The sequence below is a fragment of the Ranitomeya imitator genome, chromosome 9 (assembly GCF_032444005.1).
Source record: "Ranitomeya imitator isolate aRanImi1 chromosome 9, aRanImi1.pri, whole genome shotgun sequence".
Lineage (NCBI taxonomy): Eukaryota > Metazoa > Chordata > Amphibia > Anura > Dendrobatidae > Ranitomeya > Ranitomeya imitator.
Genome location: NC_091290.1, coordinates 12,515,764 through 12,541,343, shown reverse-complemented (window position 1 = coordinate 12,541,343; position 25,580 = coordinate 12,515,764). Strand labels below are relative to the sequence as shown.

Genomic DNA, 25,580 nt, shown 5'->3' with positions numbered 1-25,580 from the left:
GGATTGGCCCAGGAGAGCTTGGTTCGCGGAGCTCGTCAACCTTCTCGCGGACGCTCCCTGGCGCCTTCCAGACAGGCCCGATCTGCTGTCCCAGGGTCCGATCTGCCACCCGAATTCTCGGTCGCTCAGTTTAACGGCGTGGCTGTTGAGACCGCGGTTCTGAGAGCGTCGGGCCTTTCGGACCGGGTGATTCACACCATGATTCAGGCTCGGAAGCCTTCGTCTTCCAGGATCTACTACCGCACCTGGAAGGCCTACTTCCGGTGGTGCGAGTCCAACCGCCTTCCGCCTATGGTTTTTTCCCTGCCTTCTCTTTTGGCCTTCCTTCAGGCAGGACTGGATTCGGGCCTGGCTCTTAGTTCTCTGAAGGGTCAGGTCGCTGCGCTTTCCATCCTCTTTCAGAAGACCTTGGCCTCTCGGCCACAGGTTAAGACCTTCTTTCAGGGGGTAGCCCACGTCGTCCCGCCGTACACGGCCCCTGTGGAGGCATGGGACCTAAACCTGGTACTGGACGTTCTGAAGGTTTCTCCCTTTGAACCTCTTAGGGAGATTCCTCTATCAGCTTTATCATGGAAGGTAGCCTTTCTTGTGGCCATCACGTCCATTCGCCGCGTTTCCGAGCTGGCGGCCCTGTCTTGCCGTCCTCCGTTTTTGGTCATTCACCAGGACAAGGTGGTCTTCCGGCCCCCACCTTCTTTTCTTCCTAAGGTGGTTTCCACCTTCCACCTCAACGAGGACATCGTTCTACCTTCCTTTTGTCCAGCTCCGACTCATCCTCTGGAGCGATCATTGAACAAGCTGGATCTTGTCAGGGCTGTGAGGATCTATCTGGACAGAACGTCCACTTTCCGGAAGACGGATTCCTTTTTCGTCATTCCTGATGGCACGCGCAGAGGCCAGCCGGCTTCTAAAGCGACTATTGCTCGATGGATCAGAATGGCAATCTTGGAGGCTTACCAGGTCAAGAACAGAGTGCCCCCTCCTGGGATTAAGGCTCACTCTACCCGGGCAGTCGGCGCCTCCTGGGCGGTGCACCACAGGGCTTCCGCCCTACAGCTGTGCAAAGCGGCAACTTGGTCTTCCATCCACACGTTCGCCAAATTTTACAAGGTCCATACCTACGCATCGGCGGACGCCAGCCTAGGCAGAAGGATCCTGCAGGCGGCAGTGGTGAGTCCTCTGACCTGATGGAAGTCTGTTTTTCCCGCCCTTGGGACTGCTTTGGGACGTCCCATGGTTCCTGTGTCCCCCAATGAGAGGCGATAAAGAAAACAGGATTTTTGGTTGCTTACCGTAAAATCTGTTTCTTGAAGCCTCCATTGGGGGACACAGCACCCTCCCAATGTTTTTGTTATATGTTCTCTGACTGTTCTCACGTTTACAGTTCTCAAGTTTGTGGTTATGGTTTTTCAACCTTGTTCTTTCTCCTACTGCTTTCTCACTAACTGAAGAGTTTAATGCCAGTCGGTGGGGTGTACACTGCAGAGGAGGAGCTAACTTTTTTTATTTGCATAGTGTCAGCCTCCTAGTGGCAGCAGCATACACCCATGGTTCCTGTGTCCCCCAATGGAGGCTTCAAGAAACAGATTTTACGGTAAGCAACCAAAAATCCTGTTTTTCAGTCTATGCGTGCAGCTGCATACAGACCAGTCTCAGCTATTTTCCACACATATCGTATCACAGCACGCGGTTTATGGACCAGACTAATGCTTGTAAATGGCCGGACCCTCCTTGAGCAAGGGACGGTGGGCATGGAGCAAGGCACGTCCGCAAACTGCATTGTCTGAATTTAGCCTAAGGGTCTTGCTCAGAATCTGCATTGGAGCAACCAAATTCTTGGAGGTTGGTGGTTGGTTTAAAGGTAAGACGCCCTGGTAGAGCGAGCCCCCCACCTCTGCTTCCAATCCCCCGATTATTACCACCACGTCCAGTGATGGAGCCCTCTGTCCCTGTGTGGGGGAGGAGATCACCATTTTTTGCATCTGTTCACACTGCTTTACATGTGATTTGTCGCTGAGTGGCGTTGGCTTTTATCGTCTGGAATCATTTCGACGCACAAATGAATCCTTGGTGGTCGGGACTTCACGGGGTCTAATGGGGGGACGGTGTCACAGTAACATTCACTATGGGGAGTGTTACTCTTTCCTTGGTGATGATCAGTCTCATTGCACGGAACAATGAAATCTGCACAGGATTTTGTGGGGGCAACAATTCAGTTTGATGTGCACCTGGCATGACCCCGTTTTCTTTTTCTCTTTTCCTCCATTGGACGAGCTGACGCGCTCAGCGCCCCCTTCCTTCACTCCTCCACCTCATTCTGCGATTCGATCAGCCACCAAGAACATGGTTTCCCATCAGTTTTGTGCATGCAGGTTCCTCTGTGGCGGCCGGCGCCGTACTGCTGCCTCGTTCCTCCCGGAGACTTATCTGGCGGTGGAAACAGTCAGCAGTACGGCGCTGCCGGCGTTTAGTTTACACTATGGTTTCCATTTCTTTACTTTTTTTTTTTTTATTAACATCGTAACCCGTTTTATGATTTTTTTTATTTTTTTTTGCTCCAATTCTGATTTAACCAACTCCATCCTCCTTTTCTGTGCTTGGGCTCAGTCTGCTGGGGTGGTCTGCGGATCTCTTGGGGGAGTAAATATTGGCGATTGTCCCCTATGATGTCACAAGGAACCGATGATGTCACTGTATTTTAGAGGGAGTCTGCTCGCAGATAAAACCTTTAAATTTGGAGTATCTGGGTGTGGTGGGCCAGGGTGGGAGCGTCCCTTAGCCCAGGGGGCTGCAGCCCACCTTATGGTGCCGCTATGTTTGCCCATATGGCTGTTGCGTTGACATGCTGCAGCAAAGCCATGATTAATGCGACATGATGACTTGTGGCTTCCGACCTGAAATCTCAATGTTTCGCTGCTCATGCCATTAGTTGCGATGTTCTGCAGTTGTTGGGACCCCCTATTCACGTGACTGGGTGCCCACCTCTCTATTAGGGGGGTTCAATTCTCCCATCATAATGGCCAGGAACATCCCAGATGGCAATATAACTTTCCAATATGGTGGGAAATTGATTAGTGCAGAATTTTAGCTCCATTTTGTCCCCCGATTTAAAGGTTATTTGTTGTGTCAGACTCCCTATAACATGCACCTCAGTGACGTCACCCGTTCCTTTATAATTAATACATCATTTAAACCCAAAAAGATGGTTTTCTGTAGACGGATGACCCGCACAATCCTGTATTGCTGCAAACTAACTTAATTAAAAGTACCAGAAGCTCTCAGCCACTAGTGGGCGCTGCAGCCCCCATGTAATTATCTGTGACAGCGGCTGGGGCTTCAGAACCGAGTGCGGATTTGATCTGCGGACTGATTCTACCTTCTTTTCTTTTAAGCAAAAGTGAAACTTCTCAGTTCAGATTTATGATAGAAACCGATCACAACCAAGTTATGTGGATTTAAGGGGTCTCCAAAGACTCCATCAGCAGAATAGTGAGTTCAGCTCTGGAGTATAATACAGGATATAACTCAGGATCAGTAATGTAATGTATGTACACAGTGACTGCAGCAGCAGAATAGTGAGTGCAGCTCTGGGGTATAATACAGGACGTAACTCAGGATCAGTAATGTAATGTATGTACACAGTGACTGCACCAGCAGAATAGTGAGTGCAGCTCTGGGGTATAATACAGGACGTAACTCAGGATCAGTAATGTAATGTATGTACACAGTGACTGCACCAGCAGAATAGTGAGTGCAGCTCTGGGGTATAATACAGGACGTAACTCAGGATCAGTAATGTATGTACACAGTGACAGCATCAGCAGAATAGTGAGTGCAGCTCTGGAGTATAATACAGGATGTAACACAGGATCAGTAATGTAATGTATGTACACAGTGACTGCACCAGCAGAATAGTGAGTGCAGCTCTGGGGTATAATACAGGATGTAACTCAGGATCAGTAATGTAATGTATGTACACAGTGACTGCACCAGCAGAATAGTGAGTGCAGCTCTGGGGTATAATACAGGCTGTAACTCAGGATCAGTAATGTAATGTACAGTCATGGCCAAAAGTATTAACACCCCTGCAATTCTGTCAGATAATAGTCAGTTTCTTCCTGAAAATTATTGCAATCACAAATTCTTTGGTATTATTATCTTCATTTAATTTGTCTTAAATTAAAAAAACACAAAAAGAATTGTCCTAAAACCAAATTGGATATAATTCCACACCAAACATTAAAAAGGGGGTAGACAAAAGTGTTGGCACCGTTCGAAAAATCCTGTGATGCTTCCCTAATTAGTGTAATTAACAGCACCTGTAACTTACCTGTGGCACCTAACAGGTGTTGGCAATAACTAAATCACACTTGCAGCCAGTTGACATGGATTAAAGTTGACTCAACCTCTGTCCTGTGTCCTTGTGTACCACATTGAGCATGGAGAAAAGAAAGAAGACCAAAGAACTGTCTGAGGACTTGAGAAACCAAATTGTGAGGAAGCATGAGCAATCTCAAGGCTACAAGTCCATCTCCAAAGGCCTGAATGTTCCTGTGTCTACCGTGCGCAGTGTCATCAAGAAGTGTAAAGCCCATGGCACTGTGGCTAACCTCCCTAGATGTGGATGGAAAAGAAAAATTGACAAGAGATTTCAACGCAAGATTGTGCGGATGTTGGACAAAGAACCTCGACTAACATCCAAACAAGTTCAAGCTGCCCTGCAGTCCGAGAGTACAACAGTGTCGACCCGTACTATCCGTCGGCGTCTGAATGAAAAGGGACTGTATGGTAGGAGACCCAGGAAGACCCCACTTCTTACCCCAAGACATAAAAAAGCCTGGTTGTAGTTTGCCAAAACTTACCTGAAAAAGCCTAAAACGTTTTGGAAGAATGTTCTCTGGTCAGATGAGAGAAAAGTAGAGCTTTTTGGGCAAAGACATCAACATAGAGTTTACAGGAGAAAAAAGAGGCATTCAAAGAAAAGAAGACGGTCCCTACAGTCAAACATGGCGGAGGTTCCCTGATGTTTTGGGGTTGCTTTGCTGCCTCTGGCACTGGACTGCTTGACCGTGTGCATGGCATTATGAAGTGTGAAGACTACCAACAAATTTTGCAGCATAATGTAGGGCCCAGTGTGAGAAAGCAGGGTCTCCCTCAGAGGTCATGGGTCTTCCAGCAGGACAATGACCCAAAACACACTTCAAAAAGCACTAGAAAATGGTTTGAGAGAAAGCACTGGAGACTTCTAAGGTGGCCAGCAATGAGTCCAGACCTGAATCCCATAGAACAGGGGTCCCCAACTCCAGTCCTCAAGGCCCACCAACAGGTCATGTTTTCAGGATTTCCTTTGCATTGCACAGGTGATGCAATTATTACCTGGGCAAAACTAAGGAAATCCTGAAAACATGACATGTTGGTGGGCCTTGAGGACTGGAGTTGGGGACCCCTGCCATAGAACACCTGTGGAGAGATCTAAAAATGGCAGTTTGGAGAAGGCACCCTTCAAATATCAGGGACCTGGAGCAGTTTGCCAAAGAAGAATGGTCTAAAATTCCAGCAGAGCATTGTAAGAAACTCATTGATGGTTACCGGAAGCGGTTGGTCGCAGTTATTTTGGCTAAAGGTTGTGCAACCAAGTATTAGGCTGAGGGTGCCAACACTTTTGTCTGGACCATTTTTGGAGTTTTGTGTGAAATGATCAATGTTTAGCTTTTTGCTTCATTCTCATTTGTGTTTTTTAATTTAAAACAAATTAAATGAAGATAATACCAAAGAATTTGTGATTGCAATCATTTTCAGGAAGAAACTGAGTATTATCTGACAGAATTGCAGGGGTGTTAATACTTTTGGCCATGTCTGTATGTACACAGTGACTGCACCAGCAGAATATTGAGTGCAGCTCTGGAGTATAATACAGGACGTAACTCAGGATCAGTAATGTAATGTATGTACACAGTGACTGCACCAGCAGAATAGTGAGTGCAGCTCTGGAGTATAATACAGGATGTAACTCAGGATCAGTAATGTAATGTGTGTACACAGTGACTGCACCAGCAGAATAGTGAGTGCAGCTCTGGGGTATAATACAGGATGTAACTCAGGATCAGTAATGTATATACACAGTGACTGCACCAGCAGAATAGTGAGTGCAGCTCTGGGGTATAATACAGGATGTAACTCAGGATCAGTAATGTATGTACACAGTGACTGCACCAGCAGAATAGTGAGTGCAGCTCTGGGGTATAATACAGGATGTAACTCAGGATCAGTAATGTGTGTACACAGTGACCAGTTGTCTATAGCCGTTGCCTTCTCTGAACTCTGTTGGTCATTTCTGCTTCATATATAGCTTTTCTTTCTGTCCTCTTTGCATGATAACATTTTCTCACTGAATCACCTGAACATTGTGTCAGATGACAAAACCGATGGGAATGTCCTGGTGACAAGTGCACAATTATTGATCTCTTACCCCTGATATGTGACGTTACGTGATCCAATTACATATTTGTCTCAAAAGAATCAAATTGTCAGTGAGTGATTCCACGGTTTGATGCATCATGTTTCTGTGACTTGTTTTCCGCACTAAACTCCGGTGCTTTTATGTACTCACTCGGCTGCATAATCATCTGCATTGATCTCTTCCCTTGTACGTCCCTTTAAATTGCCGGAGGCCTTTTTACTTGCACGTTGTAACACTTCATAACACAAACCCTAAAGTTTTCAGTTTTGGGAACTCTATGGCGACATCGACTCTCTACGAGTTTTGGTTTGTTTTCTTCCAGTAGATGTAGGTGGGATTTTGGGGACTTACAAGGTGAATGTGTAGCTTTTGATGTAAACTGCTGTCCTGTGGCACAAAACTGATTGAGGATGACTGGTTCTTTCCTGGCTGCTCCGATCCAGCCATGGACTCAGGGCAGGTGGACCTGGAGGAAGAGCTGAGCGCAGCTCCAGGACTGGGGAAAGTGAGGACGGCGCGGAGGAAAGGCAGCAGAGGATCCTCCAAAATGCAGGTGAGTGCCTGATCCCTCCACGAGCGTGCTCAACCCTACATGGCATTCAAGGAAAGGGGGGGAGTACTTATTTTATGGCCAATGGAGCATGAGTTCATACCTGCAAGGAACCCATGAGATTATCTACTGGTTGCATGAATTATGAATTATTACGCCATTATTACAGTTTGGAAATAGTCACACGGCCGTATAGCTCGGATGAGGATCGCAACGCAATGCTCGAACTGGCTGTCGACTGTACCCACCCAAACAGACTGGCTGGTGGCTCTACCCACCCAAACACACTGGCTGGGGGCTTTACCCACCCAAGCGGACTGGCTGGTGGCTCTACCCACCCAAGCGGACTGGCTGGTGGCTCTACCCACCCAAACAGACTGGCTGGTGGCTCTACCCACCCAAGCGGACTGGCTGGTGGCTCTACCCACCCAAACAGACTGGCTGGTGGCTCTACCCACCCAAGCTTGTGTTTCTATGCAGCTGTCACGCTTGGTTCAGGAGCCGCTGGCCAGTCTGATCACTGTGTTGCGAACCTCGTGTGATCTTACTAGAGATGCTTACGGGGTGATATGGAATATGGCGCTGCAGGGCATGATGGAGGCCTTCACCGAGGATTCTCTGTGGTTCGAGTTGCATATCTACATAAAGCGCAAACTCCTTTTTTCTATTTTTTTTAACCTCTTTTATTAATTATATAAAAAATAAACATTTTATGGGGTTGTGCTAATTTTTACCAATTAAAAAGTGGTCTTTTCCTAGTGATTGGTCCTTTTTAGTACGTGGACTGTTTACAGGGAGATGTTTGAGCCATCCAGCCCCTTTAGTGCTGCGGTAGCACACGAATGCAGTGAAGAGGCAGTGACCCACAAGGTTCAAACACAAAACTCCTTTAATGTGTTACTTCACGGCATTAAATGACCAATTCACACGCAAGTGCATATGATATTAGTGTCCATTTCACAGCACTACAAACTACACGGTATCCTTTAGATCGTAGTCACTAAACACACCAGTCTACCTCTGACCAGTTACCATGGGCAACTACACCACCGTTTTAATGTCTCTTACTCACAGCATAACACAGTCCATGATATCCTCTGGATCGCAGCTGAGAACCATATCCTCCTGTTTGCAGGCACTAACTTTGACCGGTTGCCGTGGGCGTCTGCACTGCTGTGTCCGTTGTTGGTGCCAGACCTTTCAGCTGCGTTAGCTGTTTGGCTCCGCTTGCTTGTGTTGCTTCACACACAGCCAGCGCTCTGCAGGGCCTGTGCTCTGTACTCTCGCCGTACACCAGACTCACACTTACATTACATCTGACACACCCAAACCCTTTACTGCAGGACTTTTAACAAAAAAACCTTTGGCCTTCAGCCACATGGAAAACCCAAACCCGGGCCTGGAATGAAACGGACTGCGCGACTACCATCCTGCCATCTGTTTCACAACACAACATCCCAGAGCAGGTTTCCTATACATCTGCCTTGGACACTAGCATGTCCAAGACCAACACTTTTATTATTTCTAGTGTGCATTGCAGCCACCGCTACGCCCGTGACTGCCATGCACTCCTATGGCCTTCATACGCCACCGTGCACAACCTGGGCGGAACACACTGTGACCTCTACCTGTGACATCAGTCACTACTTCACCATTGCAATCACAGCTACTCCTGCGACTGCAATACCCCCTCATAGTGAGCAGTGCCCAGGGTAAGGCTCTTGTCACGGCTGACTGGTGTCTAAACTGCATTGAAGTAATGTTGCCCTTACTCCTTTGCCGGTGATTGGCTATCTCTCTCGAATCCCCCATACTCATGCATGCTCGGTTCAGCCAAGCGTGTCAGTGCAGAGAGGTACAGTAAGCAGGGAAACAAAGGGTTAGGCATTGCAGCTGAGCGTGCCCAGTCCTTCCCTCCTCTGATCTATTCTGTCGAGGTAAGAGTCAGGAAGCCCCCATACACTTGGGTCAGCCTTCCTGTTATCCTTGTGACAAGGTCAGATTATTTTAATGTGAATGGAGGCTTTAAGATATATGCTGCTAAAATAGCGAGGTGGGAGGTGCATGGGTGGGTAGAGCCGCCAGCCAGTCACCCCACAGTATGCCTGTCGTCCATTACATGACAATCGCCTGATCTACAGTTTTCTGTTTCCATCAGGATGAATTTAGCTTCAACGACAAGAGCTTCGAAGAGCAAAACCTGACACCGGAAAGCAGCGAAATAGTAGAGGGCGAGAACATGGGAGGTTGGTGGCCTGAATACGGTTCTCCAAACTCAGGTGTGACCCCACTAGACAGTTTATTGACCCCTTGTCTGTGCCGCCCGCCAGACAAGGGGTGGAGCATGCACTGCTTCACTGTTTTATTTCCATTTTTTTTGTGCCACCATTATTTATTTATTTTTTTACTTTGAGCTCCGTGGTTGGTTCCTAACACGTCAAACATGAGTTTTATGTCATTGTTTTAATCATTTGAGTTTTTTTTTGTTTTCAAGGCATGTGCAAGCTGGATGAACTGCCTAGTTTGGCTCTTGGGTTTTGTGCATCGTTTTGGTATTATGTCTCTAGCTTTTATGTCTTAATTTCCTAAATTTTCTTTAAACGGGTTTTTCCAGGATCCAAATATTGTTCGGATGGGCATCAATGTCAGATCGGTGGTGATCTATTGGAAGGGGTGTTGGAGTTCCAACCTGTTAAAATGGTTATTCCGGCACCGTGCATCAGCAGGGGGCGAAGCCGGTGACACCACATCTGCTGATATTTTCCAGTGTGTGATGTGGCAGATATTGTTAATGAATGGGATATGTGCACAATATTGGCCACATGCTCGTGCCCTGTGGTTGAGTACAGGCTCCCCTCACCTCCTGATGCAGAAGTAAGTGGAGCTGGAGTACCCTTTTAATATCTACCCGCACGCCATGTAATCCATAGTGGCGGTGCAGCATTGAAGTGAATGGAGTGACGCTGCAACTCCTTGCACCTCGTCATGACGTCTGCTTGCAGAGTTTACATTGCCCCTTTAGACAGCTGATTAGAAGATTTGCTGAGAGTCGGACCCTCAGCCATATAATATTGATGCCCTAGACCAGTGTTCCCCAAGTTCGGTCCTCGAGCCACCAATGGGTCATGTTTTCAGGATTTCCTTAGTATGGCCCAGGTGATGGAATTATTGCCTATCTAGATGATGGAGTTCTCACCTGGGCAATACTAAGGAAATCCTGAAAACATGACCCGTTGGTGGCTCTTGAGGACCAAACTTGGGGAACACTGCCCTAGACATTATTATAAACCTGGAAAACCCGTTTAATGGCTTATCTCATCTACATGCACCATTAGGTCATATATGAACATCATGGAGGTGGTAGTCAAAGTGACCCAGTGTGGCGGTCTCAGCTGGTTCATATACTGATGAATGGCCGTCCTGTAATTCTCACTGTGTGACCATCTGAGACTCGCTTTGCTCAGTACAAATATTGCATGATGGATTGCACACGACTGCACTCGCTGACTCTTTACCATCTCGCCATCACACCGCAGCTGCCCCCGAATATCGTCACACAGCTGAAGTCATCGTCCACATCTTCCATTAGTTGCAACACAGTTTGTCGTTTTTGCTCTGTCATTCTTAGGAGACACTTGAGTGACAGCCATTATTGCTTTGCCCTTCGGAAAAATCATTTTCCTCCTATGAGCTATTAGGCGGCCAAAATGGTTGTCTTTCAGGTGTCCCCCACACCCAAAAAAAAGGAAAATAAATCACATGAGCAGAAATTGTGCACGTGAATGGGTCTGTTTGCAGATAATGCGCTCGTCAGCATTGTGACCATTAAAAATGGCAACATGTGCAACGGAGCTCAACCCCATTCACGTAAATAAACAGCCCATAGTGATATTGTATTTATAAGAATCTGCCACCCAACATCTAATTATCCTGATAATCCATCACCTGCAAGGTGCATACTAGCATCTTATTGAGGTTTTTCTTGCAGGAAGTTTTCTGCAACATCTAAAACTTTGGCAACTTTCATGACCCCTTCATTTCCTAATTCCCTCTGCTATAAAATGTGAGACGTTATCGTAATTAGGTTTGATTGACATGTACGTCCGTGGGCGGCCCGACTGATACGCTTTGTACTCTACGCTCAGGATTTGGATTACGAGCCGTCGTGGAAGATCTGGAGATGGAAAGGAATCAGCTGCAGGAGCAGATTATGAGCCTAGAAGAGCGATGTCAGGAGCTGGAGGACCGGCTGCAGCTGCAGCTCCGCATTGAGTCCTTGCAGGTTAGTGTCGGCTGCGTACATGGGTGCAGGACACAAGGGGCGTGCAGCGTATTAACGATGGCCCACAAATTAATGACCTAAATCGCAAGTGGAGGGTAATAAAAAATAAATGTCATGCCCGAGTAATTGTGATGTTGCATCTGCTCCGTACCAGGTCTTGTAACCAAGCCTTTTAACACAGGTAACTTTTGATGTAGATGAAGAGGCTCCGTCCTTTCCCCAGGTGTGTGGGGCTGGCTACGGTCACTTACGTGTGAGGTGTGAACCGGGGGTCTTAACACTGCTTTTGTGTGGCTGTTCCCTTACCGTTGTGTTTGAGGTGCTGCTAACCTATATAATACAGTAAAACGGAGCTGATCTGCTTTTATAGTGTTTGATGAGGGCTGCGCTATTAATGGGTAATCAATATCAGATGAGAAGGGACCCTGCGCCCCCCATTAATCTGCTGATTCCTGGAGCCAGTCCAAGTATACAGCATGCAGAGCCGTATACTGTTCGGTGTCCATTCTCAGATACTGCAACTCGTCTCCTATTGAAGTGAACATGATCTGAGCTTCAGTACCAAGAACTGACACTACACGGTGTGGAGCAGTGCTATCCCGGTCCTATACACCGTGTACATCCGGCCGTTGTAGGACCCATTAATAACTGACGGGTGGGGGGTGCCTGGTGTCTCATGGATAATTGCAGCCTAATTATTAAAGGGGTTAACTATCTCCTGAAGCGATGTCCTACCACAACGATATGATCTTGAGAGCATAGAGGCCGTTGCCTTGCATTTCCCTTCATCGTTTCCCGTTTACAGCAGAGATCGCCGGCTGTGCTGGAAACTCCTGTAGGAACCTGTTCAATCATATGGATTAGCGCTCCGTTTCCTCCCGCTGCAGCACTAGAGCAGATCTATGCCTTGTCTATTCTGGTGGACCACCATTGATCGGAAAATGAAAGACTTTCCCAGCTACTTTGTCCCGGCCCCATTTTGCCCGCAGTTTCTTACGAGGAGGATACCGATCTTTCATCAGTCTTAGTAGACCATAATAAGAACTATAGTTGACGGCTGCAGATAGCAGAAACTTCATAATTCTTCTTCTCGATTCCACAGCCACTATTTGGGTTTGGTTTCACAAAGGTGACAGATTTACAGGATGATGGGACACCACTTTATCATGGATTCTTACAATTTCCTAAGGTGATTTCTAAACTGTCTTTTTTCCACAAATCCTTTGTTGCAGAGCGAAAACGAGCGTTTCCAGACCCAGTTGGCCCAGATTCGTCAGCAGCAGAACCAAGAGGCTGAAACACACCATGACCTCATCTCCACCTTGAATGATCAACTAAAAAGGTATTGTCTCCATAGTTGTAAAGGCGGTCGTAGATTGTTCTAAGGTGGCCGTTGATATAGAAAATCTGCATTTCTCGGTCGCTTCATTGGGGGGGGTGGACAGCACCCTGGTTTCTGTGTCCCCCAATAAAGACCAACAAAAAACAGATTGCACGATGAATACCAAACATTTACAGTATTTAGCAAAGATCCGGTCTTCAGAGGTGATTAGAATAAAAGTTACAGTTGAGATGGATAGATAAAAACTGGAGATAAAAAGAAATACGTACCGTATATAGGATCCCTGTGGATTTGAGAGAAGGATCTGACTTGGTTCCTAAAAGCTCGGCCATTGGTTTTCTACGCTGAAACAAACCAAAAAAATTAAAGCACCTCCGTAATGGTTAACCCTTTCACGCCAGGTCCTGTTTCACCTCCTGACCAGGCCAATTTTTCCAATTCTGACCAGCGTCACTTAATAAGATAATAACTCTGGAACTCTTCAACATTTCCTAATAATTCTGAGATTGTTTTCTCGTGACATACTGTACTTCATGATAGTGGCAAGATTTGTTCGATATTACTTGCGTTTATTTCTGAAAATATCGAAATATTGGCAAACATTTTGAATATTTTGCAACTTTATAAATGTTACTTTTATGCCCTTTAACCAGCGAGTCGTGTCACAGAAAATAATTAATAAATAACATTTCCCACATGTCTACTTTACATCAGCGCAATTTTTTTTTAAACATAATTTTTTTTTGTTCGGAAGTTCTAAGGGTTAAACGTTTAACAGCAATGTCTCATTTTTTTTTCAACAACATTTACAAAAAAAATCAATTTTTAAAGGGGACCATCTCACATTTCAAGTGATTTTGAGGGGTCCATATGACAGAAAATACCCCAAAATTGACCTAATTCTGAAAACTGAACCCATCAAGGTGCTCAAAGCCACATTCAAGAAGTTTTGTTAACCCTTCTGGTGCTCCTCAGGAACTAAGGGAATGTGGAAGGAAAAGATTAAAGTTTTACTTTTTCTTGCAAAAATGTTACTTTAGCTGCAAATTTTCTAACGTGTGTAGCAAAATGTGTAATTGCAATAATTTCCTGGGAGAAATACTTCATTTTCTGGAATAATTTCAAGGGTGCTAACACTTTCGGCCATGACTGTGTATCTCATCTACAGCGTTGTTGTACAGAATATTCTAAGGATGTCTTATTCTAAGGATGTCTTATTCTAAGGATGTCTTATTCTAAGGATGTCTTATTCTAAGGATGTCTTATTCTAAGGATGTCTTATTCTAAGGATGTCTTATTCTAAGGATGTCTTATAACATATTTGCTAATTATAATATTTGCATTGATTATTTTCTTTACCACTGTGTAATGATGGATTACATTTTTTTCTCTCTGTATTGTGCGCTGAGTCTTCCTATTAATATTTTGCAGCTTGACAAACAGGAATGCATTCCTGGAAAATGCGATTGTTGAAAAGGAACAAACGGTCCTGGATGTAACCGAAAAGCTGAATACGCTGAGCAGGATCTCCAGAACGCTGCAGGAGAAGGAGGCCGCGAACAAAGATCTGCTGGAAAGGCTGGATCAGTATGAGCATCAGGTCAGTGATCATTCAGTTCATCACAAGCGTTATTCACAGTATATACCCTGGAAATCGGCATTGGCAGTCAATTTGGATACTCTGCTCTCTACCACTGATTAGTTCAGGCATTCCACCATTACATGGATGAACCAGAAGAAGGAACCGACCGACGACACAAAGCAAGGATGAAATCCAGCCACAAAGTGGTGTCGAGATAAAGCTCCGACATTTATTGATTCCACTTTGCTCCTAAATTTTTATTATTCATTTGCTTCCTAAATGTAGAATCAAGAAACTTTCTAAATCGTCAATATTAAAAGTTTTTTCTACCATTTTGCTGCTGACTGATGCAAATCCATCATAGCTCCTGCTCGCAGTTCTGACTGTTCTCTCTGTTTTCCCCCCAAACTCCTCTCCCAGTGTTTAAAAGGGCAGCAAGGAGGGCATTGTAAATAGATTGTTCACAGAGTGGACAGGGTAGGAAGCATCTACAGTCTCAGGTGAGGCGAAGAAAACAGGCTGTAGGCATGAAGAAAAGCACATGAAAAGGATATAAGTGCAGGATAAAAGCTGTACTGATACATGAGCTACTGGAGACAGCAGTACTTTTAATACACAGAGTTGTCAAATCCAGCCTGTATTACTGGGACCAAGAGAGAGACTTCACATCCAGCATGTATTACTGGGATCAAGAGACAGACTTCACATCCAGTCTGTATTACTGGGATCAATAGACAGACTTCACATCCAGCCTGTATTACTGGGACCAAGAGAGAGACTTCACATACAGCCTGTATTACTGGGATCAAGAGACAGACCTCACCTCCAGCCTGTATTACTGGGATCAAGAGACAGACCTCACCTCCAGCCTGTATTACTGGGACCAAGAGAGAGACTTTACATAGAGCCTGTATTACTGGGACCAAGAGAGAGACTTTACATAGAGCCTGTATTACTGGGATCAAGAGACAGACCTCACCTCCAGCCTGTATTACTGGGATCAAGAGACAGACCTCACCTCCAGCCTGTATTACTGGGATCAATAGACAGACCTCACCTCCAGCCTGTATTACTGGGATCAAGAGACATACCTCACCTCCAGCCTGTATTACTGGGACCAAGAGAGAGACTTCACATAGAGCCTGTATTACTGGGATCAAGAGACAGACCTCACCTCCAGCCTGTATTATTTGGATCAAGAGACAGACTTCACATTCAGCCTGTATTACTGGGATCAATAGACAGACCTCACCTCCAGCCTGTATTATTTGGATCAAGAGACAGACTTCACATTCAGCCTGTATTACTAGGATCAAGAGAGAGACCTCACATCCAGCCTGTGTTACTGGGATCAAAAGTCAGACCTCACCTCCAGCCTGTATCACTGGGATCAAGAGACAGACCTCACCTCCAGCTTGTATTACTGGGAAGGAGACAAAGATTTCACTTCTACACTATATTACTGGGAGAGATAAACAAATCTCACATTTAGCTTGTATTGCTGGGGAAGGGCACACAGACCTAACATCCAACCTACCATATTTTTCGGACTATAAGACGCACCCCAAATTTTGGGGTGGAAAATAGCAAAAAAAGATGTTTTATAAGATGGGGTCGGTGTTATCGGCAGAATTTAAAGTATCTTACCTGAGGACCAGCGGTGATAGAGCGGGGTCACAGGAGGCATAGTCCCTTCCTCAGGAAGTCGGCGGTAGCAGAAGTGGGGCAATGCTGCAATCCCAGGATATCCCAGCGGTGCGATGCTGCGGGTCCGTGTCGGCGGTGAGGCAGAACAGAGTGTTTCTCCTTCGCCTCATTGGGGGACACAGACCGTGGTGTATGCTGCTGCCAATAAGAGGCTGACACTAAGTGATACAAAGAAAGTTCGCTCCTCCCCTGCAGTATACACCCTCCTGCTGGCTCTTAGCTCCTCCCCTGCAGTACACACCCTCCTGCTGGCTCTCCGCTCCTCCCCTGCAGTATACACCCTCCTGCTGCCTCTTAGCTCCTCCCCTGCAGTATACACCCTCCTGCTGGCTCTCGGCTCCTCCCCTGCAGTATACACCCTCCTGCTGGCTCTTAGCTCCTCCCCTGCAGTACACACCCTCCTGCTGGCTCTTAGCTCCTCCCCTGCAGTATACACCCTCCTGCTGGCTCTTAGCTCCTCCCCTGCAGTATACACCCTCCTGCTGGCTCTTAGCTCCTCCCCTGCAGTACACACCCTCCTGCTGGCTCTTAGCTCCTCCCCTGCAGTATACACCCTCCTGCCGGCTCTCAGCTCCTCCCCTGCAGTATACACCCTTCTGGCTCTCAGCTCCTCCCCTGCAGTATACACCCTCCTGCTGGCTCTCAGCTCCTCCCCTGCAGTATACACCCTCCTGCTGGCTCTCAGCTCCTCCCCTGCAATATACACCCTCCTGCCGGCTCTCAGCTCCTCCCCTGCAGTATACACCCTTCTGGCTCTCAGCTCCTCCCCTGCAGTATACACCCTCCTGCTGGCTCTCAGCTCCTCCCCTGCAGTATACACCCTCCTGCTGGCTCTCAGCTCCTCTCCTGCAGTATACACCCTCCTGCCGGCTCTCGGCTCCTCCCCTGCAGTATACACCCTCCTGCTGGCTCCCGGCTCCTCCCCTGCAGTATACACCCTCCTGCTGGCTCTCGGCTCCTCCCCTGCAGTATACACCCTCCTGCTGGCTCTCAGCTCCTCCCCTGCAGTATACACCCTCCTGCTGGCTCTCAGCTCCTCTCCTGCAGTATACACCCTCCTGCCGGCTCTCAGCTCCTCCCCTGCAGTATACACCCTCCTGCTGGCTCTCGGCTCCTCCCCTGCAGTATACACCTCCTGCTGGCTCCCGGCTCCTCCCCTGCAGTATACACCCTCCTGCTGGCTCTCGGCTCCTCCCCTGCAGTATACACCCTCCTGCTGGCTCCCGGCTCCTCCCCTGCAGTATACACCCTCCTGCTGGCTCTCGGCTCCTCCCCTGCAGTATACACCCTCCTGCTGGCTCTCAGCTCCTCCCCTGCAGTATACACCCTCCTGCTGGCTCTCAGCTCCTCTCCTGCAGTATACACCCTCCTGCTGGCTCTCAGCTCCTCCCCTGCAGTATACACCCTCCTGCTGGCTCTCAGCTCCTCCCCTGCAGTATACACCTCCTGCTGGCTCTCAGCTCCTCCCCTGCAGTATACACCCTCCTCCTGGCTCTCAGCTCCTCCCCTGCAGTATACACCCTCCTGCTGGCTCCCAGCTCCTCCCCTGCAGTATACACCCTCCTGCTGGCTCTCAGCTCCTCCCCTGCAGTATACACCCTCCTGCTGGCTCTCAGCTCCTCCCCTGCAGTATACACCCTCCTGCTGGCTCTCAGCTCCTCTCCTGCAGTATACACACTCCTGCTGGCTCTCAGCTCCTCCCCTGCAGTATACACCCTCCTGCTGGCTCTCAGCTCCTCCCCTGCAGTATACACCCTCCTGCTGGCTCTCAGCTCCTCCCCTGCAGTATACACCCTCCTGCTGGCTCTCAGCTCCTCTCCTGCAGTATACACACTCCTGCTGGCTCTCAGCTCCTCCCCTGCAGTATACACCCTCCTGCTGGCTCTCAGCTCCTCCCCTGCAGTATACACCCTCCTGCTGGCTCTCAGCTCCTCCCCTGCAGTATACACTCTCCTGACGGCTCTCAGCTCCTCCCCTGCAGTATACACCCTCCTGCCGGCTCTCGGCTCCTCCCTTGCAGTATACACCCTCCTGCCGGCTCTCAGGTCCTCCCCTGCAGTATACACCCTCCTGCCGGCTCTCAGCTCCTCCCCTGCAGTATACACCCTCCTGCTGGCTCTCAGCTCCTCCCCTGCAGTATACACCCTCCTGCTGGCTCTCGGCTCCTCCCCTGCAGTATACACCTCCTGCTGGCTCTCAGCTCTTCCCCTGCAGTATACACCCTCCTGCCGGCTCTCGGCTCCTCTCCTGCAGTATACACCCTCCTGCTGGCTCTCGGCTCCTCCCCTGCAGTATACACCCTCCTGCTGGCTCTCGGCTCCTCCCCTGCAGTATACACCCTCCTGCTGGCTCTCGGCTCCTCCCCTGCAGTATACACCCTCCTGCTGGCTCTCGGCTCCTCCCCTGCAGTATACACCATCCTGCCGGCTCTCAGCTAACCAGTTCTTGCTTAGTGTCCGTAGGAGGCACACGGACGAGTCTGCTATTCAGACCCAAAACTCTGTATTATTTTATTTTTACCTTTTACATTTTTGATTTTAGATTTTATTTTTCCACGGACGAATGGGGCGACAGATCCTTTCAAGGTTCCGATCTCCCCGAACCATCAACAGGCGATCACAGAGAGTGTCGCCTCTCCATATCCTCTCCTGCAATGTGGGATGCCAAGCCTGGGCTGATTCTTAGGGGCGACGGGCCCCTTCAAGGGCACCGATCTCCCCGCACCCTGAACAGACGAGCACATGGAGTGTCGCCTCCACGTACCCTCTTCCCCAGCCAGGCCTAATGCCGGACAACTGGCCCTGTCCACCCGGAGACTGAACTCCGTGGATGTACAGAGGCCCCTCTCTATGACGTCTGAGCAGCCCCCACTGTCCCACCACTGTAAAAGCGGATGGCACAAGGAGGCGGACGGTTCCTCTCCACCTCCCTAACAAAGGGATGGTCGATTGAGGCATACACCTTTATCCCTGCACCGCCCAAGCTGCAAAACCTGATATGCAGCAGAACAGTAGAGCGCGCGCGCTTTCCTCGGCGCTGAAACCCAGTCATTGCGGCGGCTCCATGCCGGGACGTGCACCCATGGTGAGTGGATCCAGTCAGCGGTTGACCTCTGCAGTGGGATATTTACATGCTAACAGGCAGCCTCAGTTTCCCTGCGGCCCACCTCCCTGAGGTAACGCTTCGGCCGGCTGCAAAAATGTAGCCCCCGGACAATGTGCAGGCCGCAGACGAATGGGGCGACTGATCCTTTCAAGGTTGCGATCTCCCCGAACCGTCAACAGGCAAGCACGGAGACTGTCACCTCTCCGTATACTCTCCTGCGACGTGGGATGCCAGGCCTGGGCTGATTCTTAGGGGCGACGGGTCCCTTCAAGGGCACCGATCTCTCCCGCAAGCCGTGCCCGCACTATGGCACGCTAAGGCTTCTTTCACACTTCAGTTGTTTGGCGTCAGTCACTTCCGACATAGTGACGGATCGACGGATCCGTCACATTTGTTGAGAAAACTGTTCTAACGGATCCGTTTTTTTGACGGATCCGTTACTTGGGGGCTGTCTGGGAAAAGTATCTACTTTTTTGAGCATGGGCAATTGAAAAAGCGGATTGGGGCGACGGATCCGCCGAAATGACGGTCACGACGGATCCGTCGCCCATAGGCGAACATTCTATGGAATGGCGGACGCGACGGATCCGTCGCGATCCGCCATTTCAGCGTTGACAAAAAACGTTATAATGTCCGTCCATCTCTAGATGACGTCCGCCAAATTTCGACGGATCCGTCGCATGGCGGATGGAACGGACGACCATCCGTCACAATCCGTCACTAATGCAAGTCTATGGGAAAATAACGGATCCGTCCAAAAAAATAACGGATCCGTTATTGGAGGAAAATGGCGGTTTTAGACTGACGCCAAACAACTGAAGTGTGAAAGAGGCCTGAGGCGGCTCCGCCTGCTTTTCTGGTGCTTCCTGCATGCCACGGGAACGCTCAATTTTCTCAGCCACTACAACATCCCTCACTGGTCATAAAGGGGTATGCCCTGGTCATAAAGGCACATAACCAGTATGCCCTGATCTTAAAGGCACATGACCAGTATGCCCTAGTCTTAAAGGCACATGACCAGTATGCCCTAGTCTTAAAGGCACATGACCAGTATGCCCTAGTCTTAAAGGCACATGACCAGTATGCCCTGATCTTAAAGGCACATGACCAGTATGCCCTAGTCTTAAAGGCACATAACCAGTATGCCCTGGTTTTAAAGGCACATGACCAGTATTCACTGGTCTTAAGGTCACACGATCAATCTGAAGCCGGCCTCCCTAAATGAGCTCAGGAGCCCTCCTCTGCTGATTCCTAGTCCCCCTCAGTGCACTTTGTCACTAACCGCAATCCATGGTTTCTCTGACCGAGATTGAATCCCTCCGTGAACCCTCTGTGGCTCGGAGTGCTCCCAGGACCAATATACTACATGGTCCCTCTCCTACATGGGAGCCGTTGGCTAGCAGGGGCCGCAAGTGTCCTAGAAACGTACAGGCATCTAGAAACGTACAGGCATCTAGAAAACGGAAGTTTCATTTCCTGATCTCTCTCCCCAATGATTTGCTGAGAACAAGGCTCTGAATATGGATCGGATATTGCCTTGGATTGCCAGAGCTTCACAAAAGGATGGACTCGCCTATTTATATCTTCAACCAAATTAACGAGCGATTCACTAGACAGAAGCCTCTACGTGGGATGCCATACCTGGTCTGATTTGTAAGGGCGCCGGGTCCTTTAAAGCAGAGGTCCCCAACTCCAGTCCTCAAGGCCCACCAACAGGTCATGTTTTCAGGATTTCCTTTGCATTGCACAGGTGATGCAATTATTACCTGGGCAAGACTAAGGAAATCCTGAAAACATGACATGTTGGTGGGCCTTGAGGACCGGAGTTGGGGACCCCTGCTTTAAAGGGCACTGATCTCCCCACACCATCAACAGACGAGCACTTGGAGTGTCACCTCCATGTATCCCCTTCTACATCCAGGCCTGACGCCAGACAACCTGCCCTGTCCACCTGGGGACCTCAACTCTGGGGATGTACAGAGGCACCCCTTTTTGGCATCCGAGTACCTTCCCTTTGCATCACCACTATTTAGCGGATGATGCAAGAAGGGTGACGATTCCTCTCCACTCCCCTGTTAAGAGGATCCCCTGTTAAGAGGATTGTGGATCAAGGGTTCCTAATTTTCTACTCTGCACTGTCTAAAGAGAGCGGCAATGGCAAGAGACGTTTTTTTTCCTGACCTGCTGAATGCAGCCCCGCATTCTGCCACTTGGCAGAATAACCGGGTAGAATTTCTTGTGGTAAACCTACCAGTATCCCTGCCCGATGTATCATCAATTAAAAATACCACGAACTGTCGGATAGCTAATCTGGTTCATTCCGTCTTGTGGCTTCGGGTTCAGCGCTCTACCCTTCCTTAGCCGCCACATGGGTTGCTTGAGCAATAGTCTCCTGGTCGGAGACCTTAACTACTTCGATTCACACAACTAACCTTTCTCCGAAGACAGTACAGTTGGCCAATCAAATCTTCTGAGCGGGAGACTAACAAGGGATCGAATTTTTTCTACAGACCCAACCAGCAGTGGAAAGGTTGTCCAGGACAGTCTAGATCTAAGGGACCTTGGTTCCAAAAAGGGGGAATGAAAAGTACGACCAATCCTGGACCTCAAACTTCTAACAACCTTTGACAAGGTCCTCCTTTTTCGGATGGAGTTCCTCCTCTCAGCCATTACTTCAACAGAAAAAGGTGGAGTTTCTGGCATTCATCGACATTCGGGATTCTTGCCCTTTCCATTCGCGAACAGCATTTTCAAGTCACGACCTTGCCCTTCGGCCTGGCTACCGCACCCAGAGTGTTTGCAAGGGTCATGGTGGTTGTCATGTTCCTCTTGCACCCTAGAAGCATGGTCGTCCTGCCCTATTTGGTCAACTTTCTAGCCGCTCTTCCAGGACTACGCTGAGTCGTCTATATCACTTGCGATACCCTCTCTCCTGGGCTGGCAGCTAAACTTAGACAAGTTTTCCTCATTTCCAGCCCAGCAGATCCTTCTTGACGATGATCCTGCACAAGAAGGATTGTAATTTTCTCTCGAGTCAAGGTCGTGGCCCTTCAATAGGGAGCTCGCGCACTTGATAACTCATCCCCTCATTTCATTCGATTTGCTAGGAGGGTTCTGAGGAAAAATGGTGACGACAATGGAAGCAGTTTCCTTCGCTCCGCTCATTTTCGGCAAGTCAATCAGGCTTTCAAAGGGTAGTCTCTGAGCTCTTTCCTCATCCAGGGCCTTCTCCTGGTCCAATGGTTATTAGTGAATACCAATGCCAGTCTTCTTCTCCCGATCATTGCTCTGGGGATCCGAACAGTACGGCTAATCGTACAGCAGGTCCACTGCCTTCAGGCGGGTCACCCCATCCGACTTCAATTGGATAATGCCACGGCTGTGCCATACGTCAATCATCTAGCAGGTACCCACAGTCAAGCGCCATATCTGAGGTGACTCACATTCTCTGATGGGCCGAGATCTATCATTCGGTGATCTCAGCAGTACATATCCCTGGAGTAGAACACTGGGCGGCAGACATATTCAGCCGTCAGGGTTTCTCTTCAAGTGCATGGGAACTTCACCCGAAAGTCTTCCATCAGATCTACCTTCACTGGAGTACTGATGTAGGTCGGATGGGGTCCAAACTGAACGCCAATGTACTTAAGTTCATGGTTCGGCCTCGAGATCCAAGAGCATCGCAGTGCATGCTCTGTTCTTCCATGGTACCAATTTCTATAACCCCTCTTCCACTACTTCCGAGATCTTTTTGGAAGCAGGAAGGGCCCCAGTGATCCTGGGAGACCCGCACTGACCACTGTCAGGATTTTTCACTTGCGGTACTAGTATTTTTCCGTCTTATTGCAACACAACTGCAAATATAGACTTCCTCGCAGGCAGTCTTCACATGTGGTTCTTCCCTACCACATACCATTAGATGTTTGGGACCTTCTGGGGATCTTACAGTAGACTCCTTTTTTGATCCGGACAGACTTTACTATCAGGGAAGGTCGTCTACTTTTTTCTCATCCTGATGAGTCTTCAGAGCTTGCCGCTCTGTTCTTTCAGGTTTTTTTCCTTATTACCATCAAGGCAAGGTTGTCCTCAGGCCATCCCCTTCCCTTGTTACCAAGGTGGTATTGTATTCCCACTGTTACAGGGGCATCGTCCTTCTCTTGTCTCTTTCGGCTCCAGTCCACAAAACAGAATGGGTTCTCCATAATCTGGTCGAAGTGAGTGCTCCGAGTAAGTATGTATCGAGGACAGCATCCTTCCAAAGGTTGGACACTTTATTTGGGCTTCCTGACGGTAAGAAGAAGGCTTCCTGACGGTCACAGGAAGGGTTTAGCCGTTTCATCAGCCATGTTAGCCTGGTGGATTCGTTTCACCATACAAGAGTCCTTCCGTGCTAGATGTCAGCCTATCTCCCTGTCTGAGGGCTCTAGGCACCAGTCGTCGGCAAGCACGGCTGCAAGCTTGCGGATTCGTCCAGTTCGCATGCATTCTTGAAGCACTATAATTCCCACACTTCCACAGATGTGAGTCTGGGCAGGCGGACTCTGCAGGCCGCGGTGGCGCACTTGTAAGTAGCGGTTACACAGGGCCTGATCTATTGTTGTCCCCACCCAGGGACTGCTTTGGGACGTCCCACGGTGTGTGTCCTCCAATGAGGCAAAGGAGAAATGGGGATTTTTGTGTACTCGCCGTAAAATCCTTTTCTCCGAGCCATTCATTGGGGGACACAGCTCCCACCCTGTTATTAGCTTGTGCTTGTTTTTATAATTTGACATGCTATACTCTCATATATAATATGACATGCTATACGATCATATGTTGTTATTGATCTCCTACTGCTTTTGCACCGAACTGGTGAGCTGAGAGCCAGCAGGAGGGTGTATACTGCAGGGGAAGAGCTAACTTTCTTTGTATCACTTAGTGTCAGCCTCCTAGTGGCCGCAGCATACACCCCATGGTCTGTGTCCCCCAATGAATGGCTCGGAGAAAAGGATTTTACGGTGAGTATACAAAAATCCGTATGTTGCATGCAGCAGGGTCCCTTCCTCTGGATGCTGACGGCAGAAATGTGGTGATTCTGCGGCCTGGTGTCCAAGGTGAGCAGAGCTGAGTGCATCAATGGTTTCTCGGCAGCCATTTTCCTGAAGTTGAGGGCCGCTGAGATCTCAATCTGCCCAGGTGCGACCTAAGGTGGCCATTTTCCTGAAACCGAGGGCCGCCGAGATCTCAATCTGCGCACGCAAGGTCTCCGACTTCAGGAAAATGGCCGCCGAGATCTCAGTCTGCACAAGTGCGGCCTCCGGCGGACATTTTCCTGGAGACTACAGCCTCAGAAAAATGGAGCACGAGAGGCCCAGCAGAGATCTCAATCCGCGCCAGCGCCGCCTTCGGCAGCCTACGGCTTCAGGAAGATGGCCGCAGGGAAACCGATGATGCACTCCGCACTGCTCACCTCCGACACCAAGCTTCAGCATTGTCACACTTCTGCCTCTGCCGGTTCCCTGAGGAAGGGGCGCTGCTACACCACTGCCGCCACCCCTGGTAAGCCTGCGGTCGGACTATAAAACGCACCCCCATTTTCCTCCCAAATTTTTTTGTGAAAAGTGCGTCTTATAGTCCGAAAAGTACGGTATATTACTGCGAAAGACACATGGATCTCACATCCAACCTATATTATTGCGAAAGACACACCGATCTCACATTCAACCTGTATTACTAGGAAGTTACACTCGGACCTCACATCCCATCTGTATTGTGGTGATAGACACACAGTGCTCACATCCAGCCTACATTACTGGGAAGGGCGCACCGATCTAACATCCAGCCTCTATTACTGGGAGAGTAATAAATAAAACTTTTTTTTATATGTCATAAAGGGGGCTACACACAGACCCAAAGCTGGTTCATAACTTGACCCAAAAGATTTGTAAACTTGTGTATGTCTTACTGCGACAACGCTCGTAATTATTTCTTATGGCAAAGTTCTTTGGCTTCATAAACTGATTTTAATTGTTTTTCCCTTTCTTTTTTTTTTATCCCTAGCTTAATGAAGTCACAAGGAGGCAGCAGGCATCTGAATCGGAGAACTCTGCATTAAAAATGACCAATGCGGAGCTCACAGAGAAGGTGTCTGCATTTAAAGACAGGGTAAGACGTACGGGGTTAAGAAACTGCTGATTTGGGTTCGTTGCATATGTTTCATTGAGAGAAGACATCATAAGCATGATATGGGTCAACATTGTAGAAAAATTGTGTTGGACCCAGTCCTTGCCATTGCTCGTACAGACGAGATGATAGATGATGCGGACCAGTTGGGGCTGCCTATATCATGAATATATTGAAGTCTCAATGGTGGAAGCATCAGTTTTGATGGCTTTAAGGCTGTGAATAGTTGGAAATATTCCATTTCCTTTGATGTTTTTGGTCTCCGTTCTGTCTTTTCCTATAATAATCTGTATACGTCATGACCTCTGAGGACGAGCTGCCAGTATGTGCGTCATTCATGCAGGAGGATATTTTATTATTTAGCAGCGATGACAGCCATAATACAATTAT

General features: G+C 48.4%; 1 protein-coding gene across 2 annotated transcripts in view; it reads left to right on the top strand.

The window, feature by feature from the left end:
* LOC138649639 (golgin subfamily B member 1-like) overlaps nucleotides 1-25,580 on the top strand; it is a 71,560-nt gene that overhangs the window by 24,212 nt on the left and 21,768 nt on the right. The window contains exons 15-20 of one of the 2 annotated variants that reach the window (XM_069740196.1): nucleotides 6,904-7,013; nucleotides 9,169-9,256; nucleotides 11,156-11,292; nucleotides 12,525-12,634; nucleotides 14,066-14,234; nucleotides 25,068-25,172. In XM_069740196.1, the coding sequence (XP_069596297.1) occupies nucleotides 6,904-7,013; nucleotides 9,169-9,256; nucleotides 11,156-11,292; nucleotides 12,525-12,634; nucleotides 14,066-14,234; nucleotides 25,068-25,172 (719 nt within the window). Of the gene's footprint in view, nucleotides 1-6,903; nucleotides 7,014-9,168; nucleotides 9,290-11,155; nucleotides 11,293-12,524; nucleotides 12,635-14,065; nucleotides 14,235-25,067; nucleotides 25,173-25,580 lie in introns of both variants that reach the window. The other variant, XM_069740195.1, reaches the window with a different exon arrangement.